Here is a 13,172-nt window from a genome sequence, read left to right on the forward strand (position 1 = left end):
TTGCGTGTGTGGAAGGTCACATTTTTTAAGAAGCTAAGTGCGTCACACATTCTTTCACTCTAGTGAGATGGCGATATAGCCCCATAGAATGTAATAAGGTGGCTCACTACCTTGGTAGGCATGCCTAGTTGTTAGATGAGGAAATCTTTTGGTTAGAGGAAGAACCTCCATGACTTGCGTTATTGTTATTGGATAATACTCCCAAGTTTATTAAATTAATGAAATCTTTCATAATATTTTTTTTATTAAAAAAATAGCAGGGTGAAGCTAGAAAACAATTTTTAGGGGACCAAGAGTGTGAATAGTTCTTGGGCTCTAGAGAAATTTAAAAGAGACAAACAAATGAAAATAAGTAATTTATTTTTTCATTTTTCACAACAAAATTTAAATTAAAAAGGATAAGACATAATTACTAATTAAAGTAATTCAAAAAGACTAAGATATTACTTAATTACATATATTAAATTAAATAAGTTGCTCAAAAAATAAAAGTAAAGAAACTAATTATATATATTTATTTATTTATTTAAAAAAATTAAAAAAAACCTGTCTCGACGAAATTTACCTCTACCAACGAACTTTCGTCAGGAGAGGTCTAATACGGCAAATTTCACCGGGGATAGATATATGCCGATGCCATTTCGTCGGGAGAGGTTTTTTCCCCTATTTTGGGGTATAGCGGTGTGGCTATACTCTTAAAATATTCTATTTTTTGGGTATAGCCGTGCGGCTATATTGTTAAGATATTATAAATTTTCGCGTCTAGCCGCGCGGCTATACATTTAAAATATTCTATTTTGGGTATAGCTGCACGGCTGTACAGTTAAAATATTATATTTATGGAGTATAACCGCACGGCTATACGGTTAAAATATTATACTTACGGAGTATAGCCGCGCTGCTATACATTAAAATAATCTATTTATATAATATAACCGTGCGGCTATACTCTTTGAATGTATAGTGTTTTAATTACATTTATTTATTTAGTGAAGAATTAGTATTTAAATATTTTAATTAATTTCATAAAAATTACTTCATAAATACTATTTAATTATATTTAATTATCTTAAATAATTTTATGGAATTTTAAATTATTTAAAAATTCTAGAAAATTATTTTAGTATTCTAAAAATGGAATTTTAGTCTCCAAACCCTAAATCCAAGTCTCGAACCAAAAACCATAACTTTCGAATTTATCCGAACTTGTTCCAAAACCGTTAGCTAGCCTCGAACCCTAACTGTAAACCTACTATAGGGTATTTAGGACTCGATTAGGCTTGGATAATCACGTAACTCGACCTAAGGCTTTACGATTTAGGTTTCGCTCTCAATCTTGGGTTAGTATGACGTAACCGAACCTACATGTCTCAGCGAATTTTGTCGGGATAAACCTAGCTCGGCGAACTTTAATTGGATAGACCTATCCCGACGAACTACCACTACCTAAAGAAGCATCGTCGTGGTCACACCCACCACCACATATACTCTTTAAGCGAAAACAAACCATGTGATAGGTCTGGGGAAAACATGGTTTCCAACGATCTAATTGTGCATAACAACGAACAAAGCAATCATGGAAAAAAATAATTGGGTAGATTGCATCGTATTAGAACTAAATTTAGAGAATAGGAGAAGTGTTAGAGATGGATTTTTTGGAGAAAGATTTGATTAGGGCATGACCCAAAAAAGGTGATAAGGAACTTCAATCTGAGCACGGCTCAGAAGAAATCACTACAAAGAGTTTCTTATTCAAAACACCCAAGAATACGATACCAAAGCACTTAACAAATGTGCCCCAACAGTCAGTTATAGGGGTAAGCATTTGAACCAGTGAACTGAGTCGAACAAAAACCGTGTTCACCAAAAAGTGAACTTAGGCTCAAAAATCGAACTAGACCGCTTTAGATCGGTTCAAGTCCCGATTCTTGTCTTGAAAAAATTGGTCTAAACTAAACCGGACCGGTTATGTTAACTTATTCATTTATATCCAAAAATTTTAGTAAGCCTAATTAATATTCCAATCACATGAGTAACCCAAAGTAATACTTAAATATTTTAGTCGAATTAATACTCAAATGTCTTAGTTTCAATTTATATACCCAACTAAATAACAACTCTAATCCAACTTCTTTTTCTTTCTGGTGAACCATATCCGTTCTTGATGTGCTTCCATCTTTCTCTCTTTTCCGCCTATTTATTTCTATTTCTCTTCCTCTTTCTCTCTTATTTTATCTCTTCTACGTCATTTAATCTTTTTATATTCTTCCTATTTGTTTCTGTTTCTCTTCCTCTTTATCTCTTCTACCTCTTTCTCTCTTATTTGATCTCTTCTAGCTCTTGTTCTCTTCTTCAGATGTTCATATTTTTGTCTTTCCAAACTGGAAACCGGTCGAACCAAACTGGAACCACATAGGTCCGATTTGGTTTGGTTCTTCTAGACACTTTCTATGAAAATAAAACCGATTTAGATTGCATATAAGTTTCAATTTTGGTTCCAATTTGAGAGAAAAATCGAAATGAACCGAAGTGCGCCCACCCCTAGTCAATTATGTGTTAGTCAAGTGTAAGAGATATGTCTAGTAAAAACACACCATATAGTAGCCGTACTTGGGTTTCACAGTTGACATGAACATGAAAACTTTGAAGAAGCCTTGATGCTTATGGCCTCGTTTGAGATTAGTTAATTATTAATCGTGTTTTCATTTCTTGATGAACTATAATACCATAAAATATCGAAAGGATTGCTGAAAGGAAGGATGAACACGATGTCAGTTCATGTTATTTTATGTTTGACACTAACTTAGTTTGTTTATTAACGATAAGTAATTTATTAGTTTGCATTAAGTAGACATTTAAACTTTAATGGGTTGGAAGAATGAGTCTTTGGGGAATGTAACTCTTATTCACACTATAAATAATTACTGTTTTAGTATTTGGAAATTTTAAGTTACGAGCATACGTGGGTTAAGTCAGTTTGCTAGGGTAGTGAGTCCGCTCCTTTGCACTCATGTTCGAATGATGGATAAAATACGTATGTGTATTATTTGGCAAAATTAAAAAAAAAGTGAAAATTTTAGCAATTTATATATTTTTAATGTATAGTATTTTTATTTTAATAATTTGTAAAAAATATGTGAATGTTACATGTATTATTTTAAAAAAAATTATATATTAAATATGAAGAATACATACCCACATGGATTATCCGTTTCATTTTAAAAATTGTATATTTTACCGTAATTTTCAAAAGTGTATAAAAAAATAATTATTTTTAAAAGTACGTACATACACAAGGTGATAAACCAGATGGAAGGATATTTCATAGCTATATGAAACTTTCCAAAAGTGTTTGTGCCATTGCCAACTATGAGAATGAAGTTTTTATCCAAAAAAACAATCACTATAATGGAATCGCATGCCAATTCATACAGCCTCCCTCCATCCATGGAGTGCAAACGAGGCAAACTAACGTGTGTGCGGCTCCCAAAATTGACACCGCTGTAACTATTTACGACACCCAAGTCACACCAAAATTCTTTCTTTAATTCTAAACAAGAGACAAGAGGAAAGGAAGTTTCATGAGAGAGAGAGAGAGAGAGAGAGAGAGAGAGAGAGAAACGGCTTTCCTTATTTTCTTGACACAAACTTGACAGTTGCTGCTACAAATATAACACCCTTTCTCTCTCTCTCTCTCTCCATAAATAAGCGTCGGGCAACAAGAACCAGAAGAAGAAGCGGAGAGCGATCGATCGATCGTGAGAGAGAAAGAGTTTCAGAGTATGAGTAGCGATAAGGCTCCCATTGCTGCTGCTTCTGCTTCTGCTGCTGCAGCCACCAATGCGTTAAGTGGTAGTAGCGGCAGTGGCGGTGTTGCTGCTGCTAATGCCAATGCGAAGCTTCTTCATCCTGGCGCTGAATTCAGCAAGGGCATCAATGGCCTCGACAAGGTCGTCCTCCGTGATCCGCGTGGCAGTGTCGCCGAGGTAACCCCGCTTCTGCGACGTCGTACGATTCTTTATACCACAATTTCCGTTCGGTTTATCATTTTATGCGATTGAGATCTGATTTTTGCTTGCGCGATTTCGGTTTTCTTTTGGAGAAATGAAATCCTTTGACGAATTTTCGTCTTCTTGGCTTTTCTTTCCTTTCCGATTGTTAATTTGGATTTCGCTTCCATTTCGTGAATCTAGGGTTTCTTGAATTGCTTTGGTTTGATTTTTTATTTCGTAGTTTCAAGTATTCATTTTAGATCTGTTTGGGTGAAGTTCTTGATAAGGAAATGGTGAGGAGTTATGATTAATTGATTGCAGGTTTAATCTGATTTAGAAACTATTCTTTTAGAGGCAAAATAATATGCTTTCCATTGATTTCCGCCATGTTGGTGAGAGTTTCTGGCTGAAATCCAGTTTTAATTTTTCTTGTCACTCCCAATTAGTTTCTGTTTGGTCATATTTGAAACTAGTCTTTGAGGTCGATTCATATTGATGAATGACTTTCTTTCCTTTTCTGAGTAAAATTTAAGTCTGATATTTGAGGAATAGTAGGTCCACCAATAGCATTCAGGGCTGCCAAAGGTTGTTAGATTCATAAGTATTAACTAGATTAGAGAGACAGCGTGTTTTTGTACTTTGAAAAAAGATATTTGTAAGTAGATGCAGATAGTATAATCTGCAGTTTCTGTGTTATATTGTTAGGATATGAAATGAAGAAGTTTGAGAAACTTTGCACTGAAATAGTTCTAATTTACAAATTCTCATTTTATTGCATACTAATAGCTTATGATAATTGTGATAGTTTATTAATTTTTTGGGCATGCAATGTATTGACCTTAGGTGAAGTATCCAATGATGTTTAATTCCTCATTTAGAACCTCCATTTGGTTCACTTCTCTGTTGATCACGCTTGAATTTGGATACATTTGCTTAAATTTTTATTTTTCCTTTTTTACTTGTTCATGCAAACTAGATTATTTTCTTGATGTTAGAATCAAACAGTAATATATGTAGTGGTTTCGCACCCTGATTTAGTTTCATTCTGCATAGTTTCAGTTTATACGGCTGTTTTGGCTTTTCTTAAAAGTTGTTAAAATAATGTATTGTTTTCTACTTTTCCGGTTGATAGTCTTTTTGGATTATGAAATTTCATGCTGCAGAATCATATTCCTTAATGCTGATTTCAACGGTCTTTCCCTTCTTTTATTGTCATATAATTGTTTCTGTTTGGGCTTTCCAGGTGTATTTGTATGGGGGTCATGTAACATCATGGAAGAATGATCATGGAGAGGAATTGCTTTTTGTTAGCAGTAAGGTACTACGCAGTAATTTGATGTTAATTCTCTCTATTTATCATTTTGTTTTAGTAGAAGTAAATTCTGTGGATTGTAATTACAAACCTTTGAAAGGTATGTCTGTGCATGCATTCATTTTAAGTTTGTGATCTATAGAAGATTGCGAACAATGTTATTTTGGTAGTACATTTTGTGGAGTGAGCAGCCATACGCTGTAATAATGTTTTGTCCTCCATATTTTGTGTATGAACTCAGTTTGCTTCTTATATTTTTATGCTGGCTATAAGATTTTGTCAAGTTGTATTACTTAATTTTATGCACTCTTTTGAGGAGATCTTCATGTTTATTATAGTTTCTTCGAAGTCTTTCGTAATTGCTTTCTGGGCTTTCCAGTTTTGAATTGTCCCTCATCCATGTTTTATCTTGAAGGCTAAAAAAGAAAGGAAAATTCTTTCAAAATGATTTCAAAAGAAACGTTTTTGCTATAACATACTGGGTGAGCTGACTTTTATGGTTTCTGTGAAGGCTCATGACCTTTATTTTCATTTTCATCTTTTGTCTAGAAATTATGCACTTTTATTTAGTGTCTAGAAACCCTGGCAGTCATTTACCAATGGGAAGGGGTCTAATAATGCCTTGTGGCATCTTTCTTCCTCACTTTGAATCTTGTCTTTCTTTGATCAACCCAAAAATCATCTGAAGTGTTTAATTGCTTAATTTTTTCCTCCTGCAGGCTATATTTAAGCCTCCAAAAGCTATTCGTGGGGGAATCCCGATATGCTTTCCTCAGGTATGCAGTTCTTTCTAATTGTCTTTCTTGTTTGATTTGGTTGTTCATCTTGGTGACAGGAACTTGCCTACTGTGCAGTTTTCAAATCTTGGTTCTCTTGATGCGCATGGATTTGCTAGAAACAGATTTTGGAGCATTGACTCTGATCCATCTCCTTTTCCAACAAATACCTCCAATAAGGTTGCTGTTGATTTGATCCTTAGGCCTAGTGAAGAAGATATGAAGACCTGGCCTCACAGGTAAATACTGGGAAAAGGTTCTAATTGGAAGCTCCTTAATCTTCCAATTTTATTAATACCAAGGTTCTCTTTACTGACTTTGTGTTGAATTGAAGTTATGAGTACCGACTACGGGTAGCTTTGGGACCTGGAGGAGATCTGACGTTGATATCTCGCATCAGGAATACTAACTCTGATGGAAAGCCATTCTCGTTCACATTTGCATATCACACTTATTTCTCTGTTTCAGATATCAGGTAATTTACATACTTTATTTATGTTCGAAAGGCTAGTTATTGTTACTCTTCATTCTCATTTAATGTAGCTTGATTTATGTCTGAAAAATCAAAAGCTTTGCCCCTTGTTTTCTGTTTTAAATAGTCATGAATCTGTAGGCATAGATTGCATGCAATGTAGAACATGTAGTTATGAAAGTGTACCCTGTCATATACTGAAGCTTGTGCTTTTCGTTGCATATGGATGGATACTTTATAAACCTAACCGAATTTTAAAACGACATTTAGGAAGTGCCACTTAATATTAGACAGATCTTATGGTTAACTGCAAATTTCTTGCAATACAACAGTTTAAAAGAAAAATATTTGTCTCTGCCTTTTCTATTAATCGTTAATATATCAACAGGAACTACAATATTTTTGTGCTTGTCCTCACTTCCATAGCCATTTTCATGTAGCATACAGTTGGTAATAAACCCGCAGTTCTGGATGGTATTTAAATTTGGTTAGTGCTTGTGTTCAGTGAAGTTCGTGTAGAAGGATTGGAGACCTTGGATTATCTTGACAACTTGCAGAACAGGAAACGTTGCACGGAACAAGGTGATGCTATAACATTTGAATCAGAGGTAAGTTGTAGATGCCATTATTTTGTTTCTTTTCTGCATAGGTTAATTTGGTTCTAATTCTTCTCACTTTTTTTCTTTTTTTTTTTTCTGAATGATAATAGGTTGACAAAATATATCTCAGCACTCCTACAAAGATTGCAATTTTGGATCATGAGAAGAAGAGAACATTTGTAATACGCAAAGATGGTCTTCCAGATGCTGGTGAGGATCAATATATTCATCTCCTTTCATAGTGATGTCATTGCTGCTTGATGTTTTTAATTTTTAATTTTTATGTTATACTGAAAGGTACAAGAAATTGTGTGTGCTCTGAACTTTTTTACATTTTAAAACATTAATATAATAACTTCCATTAAATGGCTGCTCGTACAAGTGACAACACTTAACCCTAGCCATGAATAATGGAAGCTCATTGTGAGAACAGGTTGAATTGCTCTGTGATGACTAGGATCGGTGGAGAGTACTCTACTTCTTTTGTTGTCCATGTGCTCTCAAATATCCTGCTTGGACTTAACTAAATGGACATTTTAAATCAATCAACAATAACAGACCCTTGCTCCAGCTATTTGGGGTGGGTGATATGTAACCTGGTCCTCCATTTCGTCGTCTTGTCAGCCATATTTTCATAATAACTCCTACAGTCATATCTTTCCTATATCTTCACCCATGTTATTTTTGGCCATTTTGTTGATTAAGTCACTCTTTCTAACTGGTGCATCTATTGATCCTCATTGAATATGTCCGAACCGCCATTGCTGGTTCTCTGATTTCATTTCAGGTTAATGACATGAGAGGTTTTTGTCTTATGATGTCAAGTACCTGCCCTCATAGTAGTGCTTGGAATTTTACTCTGTACTGTATACTGATTAGTTTGTTTCATCCAGTGGTGTGGAATCCCTGGGATAAGAAGTCGAAGGCTATGGCTGATTTTGGAGATGATGAGTACAAGCATATGCTGTGTGTGGAGACTGCTGCTATTGAGAAACCTATCACACTGAAACCTGGAGAGGAGTGGAGAGGAAGGCAGGAGCTTTCAGCTGTTCCTTCCAGTTACTGTAGTGGGCAACTTGATCCTCGAAAGGTTCTCCAGGGCAGCTGAAAGTTCCATCATTCTGGCCTATATTTTGTACAGGTACTTCTGCTGACAGTTCAAAAGTACTAAATATCTGATCATACATTCGGTGCTGGCCTTTGACTTCGTTGTTTATGGCCTGATGCATCATGTAGGCCTTCCTTGAAATATCAATGCACAAGCGTTAGAATGCATTGATATTATTTGGTACTTCTTTGTCTTGCGAATATGCTTATATCATTTTTTGCTTGTTTTGTTATCTGATTGGATAGTAACTATTTTGTATGATCAGCTCCTGTTATACTATTTGGTAATGAACAGTAACCGTGTGCTTCTGTTCTTTTCTCTAATGAAGTCTGTTAGTAAGCAAAAAAGAAGAGAAAATTGACTACTAACAATTTGTTTTGAAGGAGGCAGCCAAACCTTTGTTTACTTTTCTATGGAGAATACTCTGTTCAGAGAAACTAAGAACGGGATGTTGGTGCATCAATTTTTTATTTCATGTGATTTCGCTTACGGGTTATGGTTACAGAGTATATTAGTGGTGGATAGTTTGGAGGAAAATTTAGGTATTTTGCCTTACTATGGACTTAGGTTTCAGCTGTTTTTGAGGGAACTTCCCAGAGCTCTCTTTTCAGGGGTTGGAAGAATGTTTTTTAGGACTGGTTGTCTTTACTTGATATGTTGTATTGTTAGCATCAGATGGACTACTAGTCCTTTAATCATTTTATACTCTAACTCTTTTGGCAAAGTTACTCTTCCTTCCCAAAAAACTGCATTTCATATGAATGTGTACCCTTTTATGTGAAACTAAAATACATTCTATTTTATTGCATTTGATTGTGATAAAGCATAAAAGTTTGATACTAGTTTCCATACCGTCTCAACTACGTTAGGTCCTATCTTTCTGTGTGGCATTGTGCATACACTGCTCTTGCATGATTGTGTATGGCATTGCATTATCTAGAAAGTCTCTTGCATGATTGTGTATGGAATTGCATGATTGTGTATGGCATTGCATTATCTAGAAAGTCTCTTGCATGATTGTGTATGGAATTGCATTATCTAGAAAGTCTTTCTTCAAATCGGAGTAGATAGATAGTTTCGGAGCTTTGTAAACCACCCACTAGCAGAACAAATTTCATTTGTTTTAATTTATATGATCCCAAATATTTTGGTAACATGTGTTTTATTGTGCAGGTATTTTGTTGCAAATGTACATGGGTCGGGACAAGAAATTCTGCCCACTATTTTCGCTCCGAAATTTTTCTTGTGTTGGGTGAAATGATGGATTCATGAGTACATAGGACTTGAGATAATATGTTTATGTTTAGTGGATGACATTTTCTGTTAAGACTGGAACAAACCTGAGTACAATGATCACACTTGCTATGGTGGATGAGAGATTACATGTTTCTATTACATGAAATCTCTTATATGGGTATGGGTTGATAGTAGATGTTCTCCTCTTTCCGTTTCTGTTGCTTCGTATATTGAGGTCTAGTTTAGTGTATAGATTCCTCCAGATGGAAGCGATCTCACTTGACAGTGCGATGTGAAATTTGGACATGGTTTTCAGAAATTTGGCAATTGTTGACCATATTTCAGCGAAACATAAAATTCGAATGTTACGTTCACCAAAAAAAATCCCAATGTTATTAGTGATTGTACAAATTTCCACTGGATGTGCAATTGAGCCCATGGTCTACAAGACTAGGCTTGTGAAATGCATCCACTTTAATGGTAGATGTGTCATCAAATCTGTCTTACAGCTCTAAAAAGGGTGAAGAGTCTGTGTGTTTTCTTTTGTATGTTTATTGCATTTTTAACTCCACTAGTGGTTTCAAAAATCAAGTTTTAATATATATACTATATGAAGCTCAAAATTTTAACTCATCCAACAACAATTAGGACATGTTTGGAAGTGATTATGATCACTTATGGGGAGAAGCACTTCCCACATGCTTCTCCATAAAATCATTTATATGGAGAAGTGATTATCCATAGAAGTAATCATTGACCTATTCAGAATCACTCCCAGACGAGACCTTAATGTGGTGGTAATCATTGACCTATTTAAAATAATGATTTTGTTGTTCAAGTTTCAATTTTTAAAATCCGAATAGTAATCTAGCCATTTTCTATTTAAATGTACTTCAAATAAAGTTATTGACCACTTTTTCAAACAAATAATATATCTTTTTAGTATATACATAATTAAAAAATATTGAAATGAAGTTGTAAAACAATAAATTACAAACAAAAATGCAATACATAAGTCAAATTTGGTGTGGGCCCATACTGGCCCGTCACAAACCCAACCTAATCCCATATGGGCTAGGACCATGGGCTTGGGCCGAGCTTGATGATTTTCATAGGAAGGGCTCGACATGACCTGTTTATTAAATAGGCAGACTCTAAACGGGCCAAGTTGGGCCATCACGGCCCGTTTGACACCTCTATGAAGGGGTGGACATCTCATCCGAATTATCCGCGTATCGACTGTACCATACAGACGGTTTGGTTTGGTTAAATAATGATTTTTTAATTTTAATTATTCCGATCCGATTCGTACCGTACCGAGATGTTTGGTTTGGTTAACGGAAACAATATTCCTAACCCGACGGAAACCTGTACCGATCTGATATTTATACTTATTCTATTATTTAAATACAAAACAAGAAACCAAAGATAAATACAATCAACATTTTGTGTCACCCCTTTATTACTGCTGTATCACTTCTCTATCACCATTGTATCACTACTTTATCACCATTCTATCACTTCTTTATCACCCGGGTACTGTAGCACCTTTTGGTCAGAGAGGAATTTATGAATTTCCTATGTTTTCCAGTTTCGACCTTTGTCCTATTTTTTATTTGTAACTTTCCAACCGTTGATCCAAATTTTATGTTCTTTATATGGTTGGATTCAGCATGAAAAACTGAAGAACCCAGCATGGAACAAATGTCAAAATCATTTATATAAATGTTGAGAATTCAGTAAAAATAACACTCAATTGTTCAAACAACAAACACAAGTGGCTTCCAATAGATCTTGAGTATATATTGAATGATATAGTGACTAAGTTATTTGATTTCATACTTGGATGAATTAGACTACTGGATTTTTGTATTTTACGAGGATAATTTGGTGTATTTGTTCAAGAACTTATGTTATGTGAAAGTATTATAAATTGTATTTTTATTAGTATGTTTTTATTAAAGTACTACCGGCGTACCGAACCAATCCGAACTAAATATTAGGTTAACCGATCCGAAGTCTACCGAAGTCTTTGGTTTGGTTAACGGAAGAGAAAATGGTATACCGAAGTCTTTGATTTGGTTAACGGAAGAGCCTTCTACATTTCCAAACCGATTTGTGCCCAGACCTACCTCTATGTTATATGGTCAGGAGACAAAATGACTTCGATGTCCTTGTCATTTTCTTCAGTAGCGCGTTGTTGCTCGCTAACAAACAGTGTGTTCCTTTCCTTGTGGTGGGCTTTTTGGTAGCCGCGCCAAGGGCCTGACTCGTAGAGAAGACCTTGTCATAGAAAATACATGAGTACTTGCAAGAACCACTGGATTGAGCGGTATGGAAGATGAGGCATGTACCAAGAATTGGTGACTGGATCCGTTGATGGAGTATTTGAGGCATTTTAGGTGAATGGGATAGTTGGGCCAGTGCTTGAGCTGAGGACCTACAAGGGTTGAACATTTTTGTGTTTTTGAGATGGGAAATAAAATAGAAGGAAGAAGAAGGAAGGAGAGAGATGAGAAAGAGTTGAGTTGTGGAGCTTGGTTACTAGCACCCAAGGAGGAGGCAGAGGGGGAATGTATATAAAGAGGAAAGGTAGGTTAATTTAGAGGTTGCATGGGTGAGGCCTAATGTATTAAAAGTGGGGGTTTTTTGGTCTTTTAGTATTTGAATTAAGAAGGGGGTAATGTAAATTGGTAAGGAATCTAATTTTTGAGTTTAAAGATAAGGTTTGGGTTAGGGTTTGATGGCAACATAGGAGGAGAAGTGAAGAGTTGTACAAGTTGCATGCATAAGGGTTCATCTTCAGGCCGGGATAATAAATCTTTTTAGTGTATACATAATTATAAAAATATTTAAATGAAGTTGTAAAAAAAGCATTACATAAGTGAATTTTGGTTTGTGCCTATATCGGCCCGTTACGAGCCAGACTCGATCTCATATGGGCTAGGGTCGTGGGCTCAAGCCAAGCGTGACAATTTTCTAAAAAGAAAAGAACCGTTTATTAAATGAACTGACACTAAATGGGTTGTGCCAACACATCCCATTTGACACCTCTATGTTAAGGTTAGGAGACAAAGCGACACCATTGTCCCTGTCGTTTTCTTCAGCAGCGCGCTGTTGCTCACGAGCAAACAGTGCGTTCTGCTCCTTGCGGTGCGCATTCTGGTGGCCGCTGAGGGCCTGAGTAGTAGGGAAGACCTTGTTGTAGGAAGTTAATGAGTATTTGCATAAAGCACGAGATTGAGAGGTATGGAAGCTGAGGCATAATGCACCAAGAATTACCGACATGGGGAACCTAAATGAAATTGGATCCGTTGATGAAGTAATTGGGCCATTTTAGGTGAATGAGATGGTTCGTGCGCTGCTTGAGCTTTGAGTTGAGGACCTACAATGGTTGAACTTTTTTTTTTTTTTTTTTTTTTGAGATAGCAAATAAATTTTAGCCAAAAAGAAGAAGGAAGGAGAGAGTTGAGAAAGAGTTAAGTTGTGGATCTTGGTTACTAGCACCTACTGAGGATGAGGAGGAGGAGGAGAGTATATAATGGGGAAAGGTAGGTTAATGTAGGGGTTGCATGGGTAGACCCTACTGGGTTAAAAGTGACGGTTTTTTTTTTTGAGTGCTGCTAAACGAACCCTAAAATTAATTGAGTACACCTTGTGATCTAAGTACACCATAA

General features: G+C 35.7%; 1 protein-coding gene across 1 annotated transcript; it reads left to right on the forward strand.

Annotated features, from left to right (window-relative positions):
• Positions 1-3,445: 3,445 nt before the first annotated feature.
• Positions 3,446-9,747, forward strand: LOC117615881 (putative glucose-6-phosphate 1-epimerase). The gene is made up of 9 exons (XM_034345052.1): positions 3,446-3,986; positions 5,236-5,310; positions 6,024-6,080; positions 6,159-6,319; positions 6,415-6,555; positions 7,058-7,160; positions 7,262-7,361; positions 8,045-8,292; positions 9,433-9,747. Exons 1-8 carry the CDS (start codon positions 3,783-3,785, stop codon positions 8,257-8,259), a joined length of 1,056 nt encoding a protein of 351 aa, XP_034200943.1. The 5' UTR covers positions 3,446-3,782; the 3' UTR covers positions 8,260-8,292; positions 9,433-9,747.
• The last annotated feature ends 3,425 nt before the right edge of the window (positions 9,748-13,172 follow it).

This window comes from Prunus dulcis, chromosome 1 (assembly GCF_902201215.1).
Source record: "Prunus dulcis chromosome 1, ALMONDv2, whole genome shotgun sequence".
Lineage (NCBI taxonomy): Eukaryota > Viridiplantae > Streptophyta > Magnoliopsida > Rosales > Rosaceae > Prunus > Prunus dulcis.